Source organism: Mya arenaria, chromosome 3 (genome assembly GCF_026914265.1).
Source record: "Mya arenaria isolate MELC-2E11 chromosome 3, ASM2691426v1".
NCBI lineage: Eukaryota > Metazoa > Mollusca > Bivalvia > Myida > Myidae > Mya > Mya arenaria.
This window is the reverse complement of record NC_069124.1, coordinates 86,051,720-86,071,785: the sequence shown is the minus strand read 5'-3', so window position 1 is coordinate 86,071,785 and position 20,066 is coordinate 86,051,720. Positions and strand designations below refer to the sequence as shown.

Genomic DNA, 20,066 nt, shown 5'->3' with positions numbered 1-20,066 from the left:
GAAAATAATTCTTAATTTTTCCAAACTAATTCCTTAAGCATCTTGTATGTAGTTGTCTTTTACAATGATTGTTCAAAGTTACAATGGCCCTGTGTGTTAAAGATGCTCTGTCCACGGGGTAACAGGTTTTGTTGTTCCTGCGTTTTGATCCAGGAGGTTGTATTTAACTCAAATATATTTTTGCAGATTCGGATTTCACAAGGCACAAGCCGAGTAAAATCAAATTTACAAAAAAACTACCAGAATCAAATATGACATTCCGCTATATCCGGATCATGACGCAGTACTAATAACCCTTTTATTAAATACATTACTGATTAGATCACTTAGAAGCCACATCTTTGCATAATAAATTTCATTTTAAGGATGCACTCACTGGTTTCATGACGTCAATTTAATATTGCGCAACATACTTGTTATGACGTGACGTCACAAGAGTGGTATATGGCCGTATTGCACTGGAGCGGAATATGGGTTAAAGTATTTTGTGATATGTATTGCATGTGGATTGATGATGGGTATATAATAAAGAATAAAATTATGTTTGGTATTCCATTCTCGCTAGCAGTGTGATGAACTGCTGACACCATGTTATGAAATTTGATGGTCAAAGTATTTAAAAGACATTTCAATATTTCATACTTTAAAAACAATATTCATCTCATCTTAGTCTACTCAACTTGCTTTGCTATGTACAAATGTCTGCAGCAGTAATATGAATAGCATTAGACAGAAGGCAGTGCCTAATATTTATCTACAGCACTAAGTTATCATGGCAACATGTTGTATGAATTGAATACCAAGCACAAATTAAGAGGGAGAAAATTATTCTTCTCTTTTAAAATAAAAACTACTTCCTAAGGCCACTCCTTTTTTATTTTTTGGTTTACAAGAATTTTTGGGAAAAATGTCCACCGGGCGGTCAAAAAAAAAGAAAAAAAAAAAAAAAAAAAAGGAAAAAAGTCACAAAACATACTCTTAAAGGGTAAAAATCAGAGAACAACATAAAAACATTGAAAATTTATGTCATTTATATGACATTTTAAATTTTTAAACTGCTATTAATGCATGTTTTAATACACTCCAAAGTTTCAAAGTTCTAATTAAACACACAGTTTAAATCTTACATACTGTGCATATAAAACATCAATGAAATTGACTATAAAACATGTTTACATGTATAAACTACACTTTTTATCAAAGATACATTGAATATCACTCAGCAAGACATAAATTGTTAAGCTTCAAGGGTATGTTAAAGCAAAAATGAATGCAGAACACTAAACTGAACAATATTAAATTGAGAAAAAAGAGAATGCAATTTTACGCATTAAAATACAAAAAATTGCACTGCATTAAAACAATACATACTATTTTCTAAACATTGTTTCAGTTATTTCAATATTGGAAAATGCCAATAAAGTGAAATAATTACCAATTTTGTAAATAAGGAAGTAACATTTTATGAAGCCATTTGAGCTTTAACTTTGTGAAAGCAATTCCTGAAAAACTAAAAACCAAACTAGACCTAGATTTGAGTTTTAATAACCTTTACCATGGTGGGTCCTAGTTGTGTGTAACTCGATCCATGCTAAGTTCTGATATTTTCGGACCGGGATATTTACCATGGGATGTTCACCAAATCCATTTCAAATTCAAATCTTGCAGCAAATTACCACATCAGTACATTAAAATCACATAACAAAATAAGAAATCTAGCATGTGACTTAACTTTATGTACCAATGATAGTAACAGAGAAATCCATAATTATGTATCGGATATTTTCATCTTCTTCCAACTCCGCCATTTTGTGTATACACGAGTTCACAGGGCATCCATACTTCATGCTTGTTTATTTTTCATTTTAAAGAGTATTCCTTGGTTACAACAACAAATCTCATTTATAGTGATATATCAAGTTCATTAAAAATTGAAATGGACTTATTCAAAATAGTTTTCCGTGTTGTTTTATCTAAATGTTTTGCACACAACTCATGACATTAGTATTAAAATGTCATTGAAACATGTGTTCAACTCTTTCATTGTTTTTACTCTACTATTAACCCAAACATGAATAAACATGTAATCTAGAATAAACACAAGCTTTACATTGACTCAATAACAAGTATTTCCAAACCATTTTGTGATTTCAAATCCATAAACACCATCGACCGAACTTGTGAACTAGGTCACCGGTGTCAACAATTTTACTTTCAATTTCACCACTCACACTTAGTGCACTGTTATTTGATATTTAACCAAAAAATGTTATAAAATGTTTTTCTCACAAATAATTTACAGATATTTGTGTCTACTAATTCGATGGCAGCCGCTGACAGTTTTATTTTTTATCTATAAACAACAATATTTTCATGACCTAAATTGGCGGGGAATAACAACAATCACGTGACAGTTATTGTTTGTGTCGGCTGTTAAATTTGCCAATCTTTATTGCTATTGTTATTTTAACAACTCCTGCATATTTTAATTAATTATTTCATACAAAGAATGACTGCTATCGTCAATTCCGCCATTGCCATCGGCGCTGCCATAACAGTTGAATGGCTCACATGCTATCACTACGCAAATACGGCCACGGAACAACAAACCAGTCGAGATCTACTGCATTCGTACTCTTATCTGTGCGTTTTTCTTTCGTTTCGCACCAAAATCAATACGGTCGGGAAAATAATGTTGAAAAAAATAGTGAAATTCATTTTTTATTTTTTTTTGTACTTTTCAGAAAATTAGACCCGCCGGTTTTGTAAACCAATTTATATAAAAGTAGTGGCCTAATAGCATTGTGTATGCAGTCTGACATAGGTGTACAATGTAGATGTCTTTTACAAAGATTGTTCAAAGTATGGCCCTGTGGTTTAAAGCTCCCCTGAAAAAGAGGTGACAGGTTTTCTATATAGTATATAATTACATCATTGAAAATCTTCTGTGAAACTGCAAATAACAGACCTTTAATATAAAAGGATTTGATCAACTTAAAGAAGTATGTGTGCCCCCCCCCCCCCCCCCCCCCCCCCCCTATTAGATTTTTCAAATTCCCTTTGAAGCTTGCAAGCAGTTTTAGTCTAAAGTTTAAGCTAGCCCATTAAACAGTGACCCCTTGTGATGTGAGCCGATTTTTTCAATGCTTAGAATATGGTTATATGGTTGTCAACATTCCCCTGAATGAAGCCCTAGTCCATCAGTGCTTTCAGCACTTTGATTATATAGAAAGAGGTCGCAGCAACAAGTGTTTGTGAATGATGTGATTGCAGGCACTTCTTTTGTGTGTTGGTGTTTATGCCGTATCTTCGTATAGATAAATATATATATATACTTTAACCAAAGTTCAATCGCAAGTTCTTATGTTTTTGTTCTGCAGTGTATTATGCCGAACTTCTGTTAACAAGTTTATTATTTATTGATACCAGTTTCCTAATTTCAGCGTTTCGTTATATACAAATGACTGTTGTATAATAATAGGTGTTTTTGTGTCTGCTATTTGAAATATGCAACTGTGTTTTTAAGATTTTGACAAAAGCCAAAGAAATTAAGATGTTGATAATAGCCAGACAAAGTGTCAGACGAAGCCATATTGACTTAATGTTTTATTGCTTCTTTGTATCTATTTTAGCAACATGGAATATGTTTTGATAGAGAATTATTTGAAATTCTTAGTAATAAGTCTGAGCTGAACTGTCAGCCATTGTGAAGTATGTCTTGTTTTTTTTTCTATTGGTTAAAACAGTATGGGTAACAGGTCCGCACAAGGGAGCTGATTTTTGAAATGTATTTTATGGACACTTGAACTTTGTTTGAGCTCGAAGGTGGATTTACCACAGTCCAGCAAAGTTAAGCGCTATCCCTATTATAAAACAAAGTTAATGCTTATATTTTGGACTGTATATAATGTGGTAGTACATCAAGTATTTAATAAAGGAAGAACAACAAAACAGGACTTGGTTTGGACATTAAAAGTTAATTTTACATTTGTGCCAAATAACAGTTAAATATAAAAAGTTACGCCACAACATTTTCATAACAATGTAAAATTAATATAATAAGTGTCTGCATTTCAGAACAAATTACTAGAAGAAATGTCTCTCCCGAAAGAGAATAAACGCACATGACACCAGACTTCAACCCTTTAGCCGTGCAGACCATACCGACCATTTAAACCTTAACGTTACAAAGTCAGTTATCACCAATCATCTGAGTTCCCTTTTCCCCCGACCCCCCCCCCCCCCCACGCCGCTTTGAGAACGAACGGCGTGCGCCGAAAACGCTGTTATATGCAGATGACACAGTTATAATGGCAGAAACGGCACGTGACCTGCAAAATGCTCTCGATGCCTATTTTAATTACTGCACTGACTGGAAACTAAAAATCAATACAACAAAATCTAAAATACTAATTTTCTCAAAAGGCCGACAACCAAATTTCTTTTTTCACTAAACAATCAGCCGATTGATATAGTGAAGGAATATAAATACCTAGGTGTTGTTTAGTAGAACAGGTTCTTTCTATAAAAACAAAATACATATTGCATCGCAGGCAACTAGAGCAACTTATAGCCTCCTCAGAAACTCTAATAGACTCAATCTTCCGATTGATCTTCAAATAGACTTATTCAATAAAACAGTTAAACCAATTTTACTTTACGGCGCAGAAATCTGGGGTTACGGAAATCTTGATATTATAGAAAGAGTTCAGCTGAATTTTTTAAAGTATATTCTCAAATTAAAAAGTTCAACTCCTAATTATATGGTTTATGGCGAAACTGAAACACCAGTAGCTTTAGATATAGAAGAGAAAATGATGTCATACTGGGTACGTTTGTGTAATAATAATAATAATAATAATAATAATAATAATAATAATAATAATAATAATAACAATAATAATAATAATAATAATAATAATAATAATAATACTGATATAAATAATAATAATAATAATAATAATAATAATAATAATAATAATAATAGTAAACTATCATCGATGATATATAAATGCATATACAAAACAGTCCAGACTTTACCTCCAGACATAATAAGAACACGATAGCAATGGTGCTTCAAAATAAAGTCAATACTAACAAAGTGTGGATTTATAGGAACTTGGGAATATCAACAAGATGTTAATCCTAAATGGCTTAAACTTGCGGTTAAGCGCAAGCTTAAAGATCTGTTCTTAACATCGTGGTACTCCCTTATTGAAAATGCTAGCAACAGTCAATTTTATAAAATCTTCAAAACGTCATTTGGCTATGAAAAGTATCTTCATTCAACACCCAAATCATTATTATATCCACTTATCAAGTTTAGAACAAGAAACCACAGACTACCAATAGAAACGGGCAATTGGAATAGAACACCAGTCAATGAAAGGAAATGCCAAACATGTAACAAAATAGGGGATGAATTCCATTTTTTATTCGAGTGTAACATTTTTGATAACGAGCGTAAGCAGTATATAAAACCACATTTTAACAGACATCCAAACATATATAAACTTGAACAGTTGGTAAACACAACTAATAAAAAGGAATTTTTGAACATGTGTAAAATGGTATCTGTTATTCTTAAACAACTTCGTTAAACATTACTGATCTTATTTATCGTAGACTTTCTGCATATATATTAGTTGACTCTCCCATTGTACTTAACTCATTTTATAACTCATAAAGTTTCGTAAACACTGCTTGAATCCAATGATCCATGTGCAATATTTATCCTGTTAAACGGGACTATCTGGTCTTTAAATATTTGATTTATTTGAATGTATGTTATGTCTTTGAATTCTCAATTTGAGCCTCTGAAATGTATTGTCTTTATCAATTACCTCAATTTTTTCATGTTGTGCATGAATTTGAGTGAATAAATGTGTTGACTTGACTTGAAAACAATCAATACAAGAAAACTTTCTATGAATACTGTTAAGTGGCAGTAAATTACAAACATAAGACAACATATAAAACAATAGCAAACCTTGATGATACTCGCAATGGAACGACCAGTTAAACGACAACTGATATCCAGTAGGACTTAATTGATGAACAAATACAGAGCAAGTCGAGCAAATCCTGAACTTGTTTAAAAGACCAGTTCAAACAGGCCTGGAATAGTGATGTTTTTAACCCCTCCAATGTACCAATTACAAAATTTATAAAATTGAATTGGATCTTGAAAAATGTTATCTTAATGTAAATAAGAACCTTGTCCAGTCTCTAATAAATTTTAGACTTTGTAATAATCATTTACCAATTGAAGGAAGATGGCTCGGCATAGACAGAAACGAAATAAAATGTCAATTATGTACTCTAAATGAAATTGGTGATGAATTCCACTATCATTTACTGTGCCCATATTTTGTTAATGATAGGACAGGATACTTACCTTATGTAAACATGCATAATACTAATACATTTACTTTCAAAAATGTTATGTGTGACAATGATCCTTTGAAGCTGAATAACCTGAGCAAATTTGTCAAACTTATATGTCAAGCTTTTAAAACCCCACCTGGCAACTCTTAACTATAATTACTTTATTTTCCCTAATAATAACATCCACTGTCTTTATAAATAGTTAATGTACTCAAACTGTTTTATATTTGTACCGTCTTAGTACTTCATTTCTAACTATACAGCCTGGTTAATATATATTATTGATATTTTACATGTTTATATACAACATTGTTGACCTCAAAACGTATATTTGTATTATGTGATGAGAGTAAAGTAAAACTGTGAAACTGTGAAACTTCAATATTTAACAGCTCAAAAAACAACAACAGTTTCGCCGACTCTTGAAAAAATACAAAAAATACATTATTCAAAACATGTTTGATACAATACAACATTACAAGCATTTCCATTTCTCAATGCATAGGTCTGTATATTTCTCAATGCACAGGTCTGTATATTTCTCAATGCACAGGTCTGTATATTTCTCAATGCATAGGTCTGTATATTTCTCAATGCACAGGTCTGTATATTTCTCAATGCATAGGTCTGTATATTTCTCAATGCATAGGTCTGTATATTTCTCAATGCACAGGTCTGTATATTTCTCAATGCATAGGTCTGTATATTTCTCAATGCATAGGTCTGTATATTTCTCAATGCATAGGTCTGTATATTTCTCAATGTATAGGTCTGTATATTTCTCAATGCATAGGTCTGTATATTTCTCAATGCACAGGTCTGTATATTTCTCAATGCACAGGTCTGTATATTTCTCAATGCACAGGTCTGTATATTTCTCAATGCATAGGTCTGTATATTTTGCTGGAAATCGGTTTCATAAACAATCTGCTTTAGACAAAATTCATGAGTATTTCATGAATAAATATCAATTTGCATTAAGTCGTTTTGGGGAGTAATTAAACATAAACTTGCTGGGAATATTAGTGAGAGCATCAATAACCATCAACTGAAATCCCTGGGGTACTATCTATAGGAGCTTAAGAAACTAACAAGCAGATAATTTAAATATATGAGGTTAGATAGATTATTCTACGTCGTTTATGTGTGCTTTACACGAAAGTTCCATATAAGCCGGAATAAGATATTTTACCAACAACATTAATTTTTTGGAAAATCCTTTTCTGAGGCGGCATTATGATCAGCGTGTTTGTTAATACTGCATTATTTTGTTTGCCGCGAAAACACGAGCAGATTTATTAATATATATAAAGTGAACTTTATGCACTGACCATTCCAAGGCGGTAGCTTAATAGCATAGAACGACATTCGCTTTTCATAGATTTACAAAACCGCAACAGAGCGGTCATACTGCATTAACCAACGAAAAATAATAATCAAATTTACATTACAAATTTCCCATTTTCAATCATTTGTTGTTGTTCTTTCGACTTAAAAGTTTGTAATAATATTTGCGTTAATCAAGAAAAGTGATCGAGATTTTTAATTCGTGTTTTACACACGCATATCCCAGGTAGTTGTGAAACTCCGCCTACAGAGGTCACGTAAAGTCGACCGTTTCATGCAAAAAGAACCCAAATTTTGTCCTACACAACACCAAGTGCGAATGTAAACATTTCGACTTGAGTGGAGTCCGTGAATACCTAAACCTTTGATATATAGCATGTTGTTTATAGAAGAAAGATCGCCAGACGACTTTAACGATAATTTTCAAAATTATTCACCGCATTTTTACTTGGTCAGACGGAGTGGTTACTTCCCCTTATGTCAGGCGGAAACATTGCGCTTGAAAAACTGCTACATTTTAACGCGCATAGCTGTCGGAAATGTGAACGATTCAGAGTACAAGTCTGTGGTTTATTACTAAAATAGCAGATTCAATTCAGGCGATTAGGCACATCAAGCCATAATACAGACGTTTGAGGGCGAGGGAACATGTCTCCTATACTTCATGCCATAATACAGACGTTTGAGGGCGAGGGAACATGTCTCCTATACTTCAAGCCATAATACAGACGTTTTACGGCGAGGGAACATGTCTACTAGACTTCATGCCATAATACAGACGTTTGAGGGCGAGGGAACATGTCTCCTATACTTCAAGCCATAATACAGACGTTTTACGGCGAGGGAACATGTCTCCTATTCTTCAAGCCATAATACAGACGTTTTAGGGCGAGGGAACATGTCTCCTATACTTGTCTCACAAACATTTACTGCGGAATGACTAATTGGCTGCCAATCGAGGGGTGACGCACGCATGCTTCTGTAGTCTTTAACGTCATCTCTGCTTCCATTCAATAAAAACATTTAATCACACTTCAGTGAGTCGACGTACACCAAACGCTATACCGTAACGTGAAGTTTTGGTTTGAACATGAACACGTATATCTCCCCTCATATTACCGGCCTTTGTTTTGGGAACTTTCGTGTAAACAGAAATCCATGTGGCTCAAGTCCTGAAATGCATACTGTAATTGAAACTGCATATCATACAAGGCAACACCAAAGTATGTTTTTGTTGAAGGAAACGGAACGAACAGGCGAAAACCCAAACATTTACTTCATTTTTCAACATTTTTTTCATTAACGCATTAGAATTAAATCTTGAACTTAAATCTGCATCAAACAGTCGAAAAATGGTCCTTATACTTACTATTTACTCATTAGTTTTGAATAAGCGCAACAAAAGAACAAACCAAACTTTTACGATGACAACAACTTATTTAAAGAAACTATTCATTTATAGCTTTTATAAATAATAACCATGCTGTTAGGATTGTTTTAACAACTTTTCTACCTGAATCACTTTAGCATCATTTGAAAGTGTTTTCCAAGCGTAATTTCAGTTGTATTTTAAGCTTTTATCACTCAATAAATGACGGACGTATGTAAAATGTTAGAATTACATACTTTATTACATCTTGTCTGGAAAGTGGTAACACTATCTGTACTCAAAACGTTATTGGTAAGATTATTCCAGATATTTTCACAATAGTAATATATCTTCAGGTTGATTTTGTTGGGTTTTAGTTTCTAGAGACAATTGGTAGAGTATACATTTTTGAATACTCAAAGTCTACTTTTTTGTGCAGCATTTTAAACGGACTCATTAAATTAAATGTTGACAGCGTAATTCCAATGTAGGATGTAGGAAAATTAAACTGTTGAATATTATTAGTCTCTAAATTGTGGTACTTAATTTGAAGCGTGTTTTTGAAAATTTCTATAGTGCGTTTGTTCGTTTCGATAATGGAATAATATGAACTAGCTGTTGCCATAGTCCTAGTGTGGTCTAATCAGTGATTTGTAAGTAAGGAAGATTTGTTTATCCATGAAACATAATTTCTCTTTGTCAGACCCATCGTTCACTACTTCGCTGTATGTTCGACAAACTTCAGATGACTAGTTAAATGAATACCGATATATGTTTTCCTGTATCTACTGCTTCAAATCCTGTGATAAAGTCAGCATTGTTTTGCCAAAGGACCAAAGACACTTAACACACATTCTAAAATGGCATTATAATACAAAAGACACCAAACAACATTAGTCGAAGAATGGAGCCCTGTAGAACTCCGGGTTAACACCAGTCCAATTGGATTTGTTTCGGTTTATTACTTTTCTTCAACGAAAAGAGTTTACCAGTGAAGCCATATGAATGAACGTTTGCTAGAAGACGATTGTGTGGAACCATGTCGATCGCATGATCAGGTCAATATAGATGTTTTTTTCTTTACTTCAGGCGCCAATCTTATAGAACCTCTGAATGTTGCACAATACTACTTCGTTAGTTACGAAAAAATAATGGTGTTCATAAATTTCATTTTTGCTATTTCAAATTACATATGATGGATGTTAGCGACACCAGTCGATAAAATCCAGATTCAGAACGCAGGCCCTTTTTAAACATACATGTAACATTTTCCTTCTCCGGGTCATTCCCTTCCTGAATGGATTTGAAAAAAACATGTGGCATAATAACATATATAAATGTGCAGTAAATTTTGGATTGCAGTTATCTGGGCCTCAGGCTTTGGTTATATCAAATGATTTGTATATTGAACGAGGTTCTAATTTCACTTCTTTTAAGTTTTCCTCATCATGTATCCTTTTTGAAATAAATAGAATGTGCATGTCATGTGCATTAGTAAATATAGATGCAAATTGTCCGCTTTGTCAATGTTCCCTGTAATCGGGTCTCCAGTACTATTTTGCAAATTAATAATTCCAGTTGTTGTCAGCTCATGTCAAGTAACTCTGCACTTACTGGGTGAAGCCATATTCAAATCCCAGGTGAACTTATTCACATGCTGCTTGAAATTCCGGTAAAGTTTCATTTACAATGGCGTTTGTACCTTTCACGACATAAATTTTGTGAAGGACGGTCAGACGAACAGACAGACGGAATGGTAACCATGTCAAAAGCAATATGTCTTCCTTCAATCGAAGTGGAGACATAATGATACACAATGCATTATAATACGATTCTAGCTTATTCCCATAGGCTAATACATGCTTATTCAGAAACTGTTTTTCAAAGTTTCAAATCTCATGCCATTTAAGTCGTTAAACATAAGACGTTTGCGTCATGATATATCAAGTCATATTTGGTTTCAATAATGACACAGGATAAATCGTTAAAGCGAAACATTTACAAACCAACCTTTTTTTTAAGCTGCTGAAGAAAAAAGTAAAACGAGGCTGTCATTATGAGTAAAGTATAAGGTAACTGTATTAAAACACGTCAATAAGGTTATCCTGAAATATTTCAGCAGTGTATCTTACTTCAGTTGCCTTGTCGTTGTAATTGTTTTCACACTTAAGGTTCCGGACAATTTGTCGATACAGAAAAAAACTCTACGTTCAGGATAGTATGGAGGCCATCGGGTGTCCATCGTGTTTACGAAAAAACATTCAAACGCAAACATCTATTTGTAGCAATAAATCGTGTGAAGAATGGGCGGTGGAATATAGTGCATCCCTACCCTTGTTCGACTTCAGTGGAATTGGAAATACAAATACCACAGCTCTGCTCTGTGTCTCACCAAAAACAAAATGCTTGCCGTATAAAACTCAAACTAGGCCTAGGGCAACCAAACTGCAAAGACATCATAAACTACTGCCGTCGCATAGATTCACTAGTATATACATACAACAGGGGCATAGAGATTGATAAAATGCATGCTAAATCCATGCAAACAGCCGGAAACAAACTTTTAAGATTGAAGGAAACTTTCCCAAGAAACTATTCAGGAAATTAAATGAGAGAGGAGAAAACCTTCAAGACCTCATTGGAATGATTGGCAGATAAATGTGTTTTCACGCTTTTAAATTGCATTAAACGTCATTCGTTCAACAACCTTACAATATTTGTTGAAAATGTTAGACTTAATGGGATTTTTTGCAACGCTCCCATGCACATTACAATTCGAAGAGCTATGAGATTGTCAAAATTGATCGACCATTTTCCGATGCAAATGTGAAGCTCTTTGGACAAGAAGTATTTTTGAGTCAACTTTAAAAAAAAGGAAATGAACGTCGAATAGACAAAAGGAGAAACATAACATGCATAACTCTGGAAGCAGATGCTGCTTTTACATGACGGGGTTAACCCCAGTCGGTAAAAAACTCCGTATGCAAGTTTTCTCCCGGGGGCAGATATTTGTATATTAGCCCAAATATCCTCGGGGCAATCTTTTTGAGGAGGTATAAATTTGTTCCCGATGCAAATATGTACATATACGCAACTCAAGATTTAAAAACGTTGGAAAGATAATGTTTTATTTTATTTTCATGTATCAAAAAAAAAATTCGTCTCGTTTTATTTATAAATAATATTTTTTGTGTAAACTTTGAATGTTTTCCAATATATATTCTTAAAAAAATCTCAAAAGAAGCCATATTAAATAATGGAAACTCTAGGGGAGAGTACAAACTTGTCAACCCGAAGGTGTGTTGCATTCTACACATTAATTATGCTCATCAATTGGAAATCCCAAACCATTGAGTCAATCCATTTACACTTTGGAAAACATATGTCAATAATTGTTCATTGTTACAGGTCACATTTCTACATATTATGAAGTAAAGAACACATAGATGTGTTTGTAAGCAGCTAATGTAGAACGGAAACAAAAATAATCCTTGGACAGCAGGCACAGGTGGCCTAGATAAATTGGCCTCAAAAACTGGACTTTCTAGCAATACAAATACCAATATCATTTACTCCAATTCGCTGAAGCGAAAACCAACACAACCAATCATTGCACATCTGCCTCATCTGCTTTCAACTTCCGACTTTTGAATGCAGTAAATGAAAAACTTTATTCAATGGTAAAGAAACACATGGATATACATATATTACCATTTAAACCACGACAACGGCTGTAAAAAAGGTGAACAGTGAGCCTATAGGCTATAGGTATGTCGCCTATGGTACGATATAACTTAATTCAATTGCCCGGATGTGGTCCAGGACGCACTTTCTATAACCAAGATTGAGAATGCTACTTCAGACTGATATTATCTGTATGTTAAATACATTTGTCTTGTCCATCAATTCGTACTGATAACAACTTTGGCCTTTTTAATTTTTAAAACATGAGTCGTCCTCATTCATACAAGCGCGCAAAAAGTCCAAATATCATCAAAATTTGGCTGCGAGCCAGGAAATGTGTGCAAAGATGTGTAGAACTGCATCATTTAATGTTAAAAGTGCCATTATGTCCAGGATCAGTTATGCTACATTCATTTTTGGACAAAACTTTACCTAAAAACTACAGACGAACAGGCGCTTTGATGACATAAAGTGAAACAAAACCTAACACAGACTGTCAAATGGAGCAATATTTGGATGAATACAAGTTTGTAGGACAAATCGAAAGGGTTTGTTTTTTTTGAAAAATGCATGGACGGGTTTCCTTATAGATTTACCCGTCGTATAATTTATTATGATTGATTAGGCTAGACATTGTTGCTGGACTTTGAAAATAAGTAGTCGTATTTTTCAAGTCATGATTTTGCTTGTTTTTACTGGTTTTGTTCCAGTACTTCCCATTGAAATATATGAAACATTTACACTTAGTAGACATCGGAATAGGTGTAGCTAATGCCCTAGAGGCTCCAACTGATCTACTTGTTTTATGTAACATTTTTACTACATTGCTTTACTTCTACACCGGATAAGGTCCTTTTATCAAATACATAGTGGTTACGTTCAACTAATTTTATTTTTCTAACAAGAAACGTGGCGTTTTTTCTAACGTTGTTTCATATTTAGTACAAAGGGGAACTTTCTTCCCATTTTGGTGTACGGGTTGTAAAATACTAGAAATAAGTATTAAATCGCGTGTAAATTTGTCAATTGACCCAAGAATCTATAAAAAATGTTTAGTGGTCTCCAACCCCAAGAAGGCCTTTTTCAAGGTTTGTTGATGATGATTGTTAGCCGAACTTTGAAGCGATCACGATATTACCGTGCTAAAGAGATTAAGTCAAGTCAAGTCATTATTTGTTTATTGTCGGATTCTCTTATCGATACCAATAATATTTCATCATACTATCCCCAGCGAGTGATTCCGATGTTATTTGACCGATATCCTCAATATATTTTTGCCGTAAATTTCATATTACCATACACTTGTACATAATTTCCATAAAAAGGTCAGTTGTATAAGCCAGAACACATGCGTCCACCATGGCTTTTGACATATTAACAAGGAAATGTCAGAAGGACAATGCATTTTTTCTGTGTCTGTCATCTAGATAGAAGATCGAAGGAGACGAATAGTCGATATCACGTCTTTATAATCTTCCCTGTTGAAGATGACACGTTTGACTGCACGAGTAATGCATCATCATGAATTATCCCAAAAAAAGGATTATTTTTTCTTTTCATTTTGGCATCCTGTATCTGGCCTTGTGGATTATATGTACAGTTTCGGCCGATTAACGATCGCATATATCACTTTAAAATTGTTTAATTATATATATATTGACGATCAAGAGAGTGTTTCAGCAACAGAAAGGCCAGAGAAACACTAAAGCCATCACTGGTGGAGACTTTAGGTGCTCGATAACTTTTCCATAATTCGATATATACAGCCTAAAAAATACGCACTTCTCTATTTAAGATTGAGAATGCTACTTGTGAAAATTCATGATGATGCATTTACTTGTGGAGTCAAACGTGTCATCGTCAACAGGGAAAATTATAAAGACGTGTATATACAGTCTCAAAGTTTATCTAATTACTCTCTTCTATAGTGGGTTCTTTAAACTAACTAAGGTGGTAAATTTGGCCGCTTTATTTATTTTATTGAACGCCAATTGTTGTGGGTGATTTTTCTTCAATAAAACAGCCAATCCTTATGGTATAGGCCCAGTAGGGTGAAGCATAATCAAAATACTGTTTTAAGGCACAAAGACTTAGGCAAACAAAAATTACACTAGTATAATACAACGTTAGAAAACAACACACACGTTACGCTGATTTCAAAATAACGTTAAATATGTGTATCATTCGCATAGCACGGTAACCAAAAAACTAACAAAAAGAAAAATCTGGAGGTTTAAAACGTGCGTGAGCGTTCAACCTTAAAAAAAGCTCGAACTTTTAAAAACAAATATCTGGATGTTTACCACGTGCGTGAGGGCTCAACTTTAATATAAATTATCCCAAGGTTAAATTTTGCGAGAGCGCCCGACCTTACAATTTTCTCAACAATTATCATCAAAGTGCTAAGATAAAACAGACAGAAAACAAAAGAACCAAACAAAGACACTAGCTGCTAGGTGTACAGAACAGATATAATCTACATGAATTTGTTGAACAATTGCAAGGTGTACAGAACAGGGAGAATCAACATGAATGAGGTGAACTGTTGCAAGGTGTACAGAGCAGGGAGAATCTACATGAATGTGTTGAACACTTGCAATGTGTATAGAACAGGTATAATCTACATGACTGTATTTAACGATTGCAATGTGTATAGAGCGGAGAGAATCTACATGCATGTGTTGAATTGTTACAAGGTGTGGTGTACAATACAGGGAAAATCTACATGCATGTGTTAAACTGTTGCAATGTGTACAGAATAGGGCGAATCTACATGCATGTGTTGAACTGTTGCAATGTGTACAATACTGGGAGAATCTACATGAATGTGTTGAACTGTTGCAATGTGTACAATACTGGGAGAATCTACATGAATGTGTTGAACTGTTGCAAGGTGTACAATACAGGGCGAATCCACATGCATGTGTTGAACAGATGAAATGTGTACAGAAAAGGGCGAATCTACATGCATGAGTTGAACTGTTGCAATGTGTATAGAATAGGTAGAATCTACATGAATGTGTTGAACAGTTGCAAGGTGTAAAGAACAGGGAGAATCTACATGAATGTGTTGAACAGTTGCAATATAAACAGAACCGGGAGGATCTACATGAATGTGTTGAACTGTTGCAAGGTGTACAATACAGGGCGAATCCACATGCATGTGTCGAACAGATGCAATGTGTACAGAAAAGGGCGAATCTACATGCATGAGTTGAACTGTTGCAATGTGTAAAGAATAGGTAGAATCTACATGAATGTGTTGAACAGTTGCAAGGTGTAAAGAACAGGGAGAATCTACATGAATGTGTTGAACAGTTGCAATATAAACAGAACAGGGAGAATCCACATGAATGTGTTGAACAGATGCAATGTGTACAGAAAAGGGCGAATCTACATGCATGAGTTGAACTGTTGCAATGTGTATAGAATAGGTAAAATCCACATGAATGTGTTGAACAGATGCAAGGTGTACAGAGCAGGTAGAATCTACATGAATGTGTTGAACTGTTGCAAAGTGTACAGAACAGGTAAAATCCACATGAATGTGTTGAACAGATGCAAGGTGTACAGAGCAGGTAGAATCTACATGAATGTGGTGAACACTTGCAATGTGTAAAGAACAGGGAGTATCTACATGAATGTGTTGAACTGTTGCAAAGTGTAAAGAACAGGGAGAATCTACATGAATGTGTTGAACTGTTGCAAAGTGTACAGAACAGGTAAAATCCACATGAATGTGGTGAACAGATGCAAGGTGTACAGAGCAGGTAGAATCTACATGAATGTGGTGAACACTTGCAATGTGTAAAGAACAGGGATAATCTACATGAATGTGTTGAACAGATGCAAGTTGTACAGAGCAGGTAGAATCTACATGAATGTGTTGAACTGTTACAATGTGTACAGAACAGGTAAATTCTACATGGATGTGTTGAACAGATGCAAGGTGTACAGAGCAGGTAGAATCTACATGAATGTGTTGAACACTTGCAATGTGTATAGAATAGGTAGAATCTACATGAATGTGCTGAACAGTTGTAAGGTATACAGAACTGGTAGAATCTGAATGAATGTGTTGAACTATTGTAAAGTGTACAGAACAGGAAGAAAATCTACATGAATGTGGTGAACTGTTGCAAAGTGTACAGAACAGGAAGAAAATCTACATGAATGTGGTGAACTGTTGCAAAGTGTACAGAACAGGTAAAATCTACATGAATGTGTTGAACGGATGCAAGGTGTACAGAGCAGGTAGAATCTACATGAATGTGTTGAACACTTGCAATGTGTATAGAATAGGTAGAATCTAAATGAATGTGTTGAACACTTGCAAAGTGTACATAACCAATATAATCTAAATGAATGTGTTGAACAGTTACAATGTGTACAGAACAGATAGAAATTACATGAATGTGTTTGAAACTGCTGTGAGTGTGAGGGTGGATTTTGAGGTCGTCGGTTATACTTAAAGTTTTACGATCCAGAGGCTTTCCAAAAAGACAACACCTTTATGTCACATCATATCAGCGGTCAGTGGTCAATGAGTCGTCTTTATAATCGGGTAAAAATAAGTCAGTATTAACAAGAAATAAAATACATAATGAATGCTAAGAATATTTGTTTGAATATACAGCGGTTGGTGAGGTTTACACACTAAAAGTAATGAAGTCCACTGTTATCAGCATTGATTAAGACCTGTTGACATAGCTGGAACTGAATCGGAATTAAATGTTGTTTTTGTTTATTCGTATACGCTAAGGATTAAAAACAAACTAAGCAATTCGCTAAGCAAATATTCCGATTCCGAAATCCCTATATCATCATGATGAATTTACTGCGTTTTCTCCCCATATTTCAATGAAACAAACAGGCAACGTCACAATAAATAACCTTGGAGCTTGGAAATGTTCCTGATACAAGCCACTAGCAGAGGATATCGCATTATTTATTAAACATATAACTAAATCCTCGGGATCAACGTTTTGGAAACATTTGTAAGACATCTCTCCATTTTATTGCTTCATGTGCCAATACGATTTCTCTCTGAATGAACAAGAAATGAAATTAACCCGGAAATTGTACCCTGTTTAATAGTATTAGACACATCCGTGCTTTTGTGAAAAATAAGCTAATTGGCCTGGACGGCGTCCTTTTGCTGATGAAGTTTACTTTGGTCGACGTCATTATTGTTCCAACAGTTCGGTAAAATACTGTCAGTGTTGCCGGTAGAAAAAAAAGGAATAAGCTTAACAAACAGTCGCATAACAAGCATAAAAATGAAGATAAATACATTCAATTATTTTGAAACGCTTAAGGCTAATTAAAAATGAAATTGAAAAAACACAAGGATTTATTCCTGTTTTGTACACTTATATTCTGGATAATAATTCGAACAAAATATTTTTTCTGATGTCCTGAAAAGGCTGCAATGACAGTATGAGTAACGGCATGTTCACAGACACTTTAGAAACATAACTGTTTACTTCACATCTTAGACACACATTGTTGGCAGCAATGCAAACATAAATCTCATTAATTTACAGAAAATGTGTTTTCACAAGTGAACAGATGCACAATCAATACGCGTCTAATTGGATTTTCAAAATTACCCACCAGGGATATTATTGTTACAATTTTGAACAGCTCTTGAAAAAGATTATTGAAAATCACAGGTAGTTCTCATAAGTTAATAATGGCAACATCAAGAAATATACGATAAAATACATTCTTCTAAAACATTAGTATATCTGGCTGTTCCTAGATAGTCTTGCACAATTCACATTTAAAACAGGTTTGGTGTTTTGTTCTGCCGGGCTTGGTGACAAAATATACAACTAGGCTTGGTATTTTGTTCTGCCAGGCGTGTTCGCCGAACACGACTACGAACGTTATAATGTATTTGAAACATCGCAGCCTGACATAAACAAATCGTTTGATTCTTATTCGTTTCAGTTGGAAAAGTATTTTGCATAGGAAAATGAAATTATAAAAATATCAACTATAAACCAAATGTTGAATTCTGTGTCGAGAATCACATTTGGCATATATATTGTATACACATACTATGAAGGTTTCCGAACGTAAGTTGTTCAAGATTATCTTGTATCAACCAGATGCAGATTTTCAACATTTAATCACAATACCAGAAAGAATGCTGGGTTGTTTAGGGGTAACAAATACACTAATAAATTGTTCCCGCCTGTGTTTATTAAATCAATAAGTTATAATTCATCCACTCAGAAATGGTAATCTTTGGCAATAACACATATTTCAATGCCAGTGCTTTCACTATGATGCCGACACATATGTCTGCCTTGTTTTTTACATTTAAATTCAAATATACAATAAACCATTTTAAACATTTCATTTACATTTATATTGGTACTTTAATTAAATTTCCAATGTGCAATCTAGAAAATTATTAGATATATTAGAAATAGAAAAATACAAAGAGCTGTGTTTGTTGTCACAAACTCATTATTACCAGCATCCAATGAAAAATCTTACCTTGCATATATAACTATCTCCACACACCGGCAAATAATGAGCCTGTAAATTCAACACAAGTTGTCGGCAGAAGGCAATATCGTTCAATTTTCCCGGAAAGTGCGATCTAGTCGACAGTGCGGGCAGCAGGTGCCTCGATAGCGACAGGAAGGAGCATGAAGAGCCGGCTCATAGAGACGTGCGTGCCTGGCGATGCGGCGCTATCGATTCCGGAGCCGCGCACGCAGTTCACTGGTTGTCATCTCGACAAGCCCCAAATCCACCGGGATGGCTTATTTCGGTAAATTATGAAGCCTTTATCTAGAAAAAATTGTCTATTTTTGATCTTTGTCTCTCGCGGGAAATCAAAACGTTGCATTTTATATTGCATTAACTTGCATTGAAAGTTCGTATAGCAACAGTAACCGTTTTTTTGTTGTAGGGTGTCCGGTTTACAAAAAGCCAACCACCATTGTAAATATAAACCGAAGTCAAGGTCCTTGACCTGTAACGATGTAAATTATTGAAGGATCCTAGTTTTCAATTAGGAAACACCAATTTGTTATTCTTTCTTTCACATACAAACAATTGGTTTAAAATATTTATCAAGTCAGAGAGGTAAAACTTGGGTCAAAGAAGTACGTCATATCTTTAGCTCACCATAACAAATACACTGTATCAGACATACTAAATAAATCAGAACAAGAGTTGTCACAGCATTGTGACAATTGCCCCCGCAGACAATTGTTTCAAGTTTGTTTTTAAAAGTAATTAAGTACAAGAAATGGTA

General features: G+C 34.3%; 1 protein-coding gene across 2 annotated transcripts in view; it reads right to left on the bottom strand.

Annotated features, from left to right (window-relative positions):
* The window catches only part of LOC128228819 (uncharacterized), a 42,778-nt gene extending 23,312 nt beyond the window's left edge, over nucleotides 1-19,466 (bottom strand). The window contains exon 1 of one of the 2 annotated variants that reach the window (XM_052940320.1): nucleotides 19,298-19,466. In XM_052940320.1, coding sequence (XP_052796280.1) covers nucleotides 19,298-19,304 — 7 coding nt within the window. In that variant the 5' untranslated portion in view covers nucleotides 19,305-19,466. The remainder of the gene's footprint in view (nucleotides 1-19,297) is intronic. The other variant, XM_052940319.1, reaches the window with a different exon arrangement.
* Between the last annotated feature and the right edge of the window lie 600 nt (nucleotides 19,467-20,066).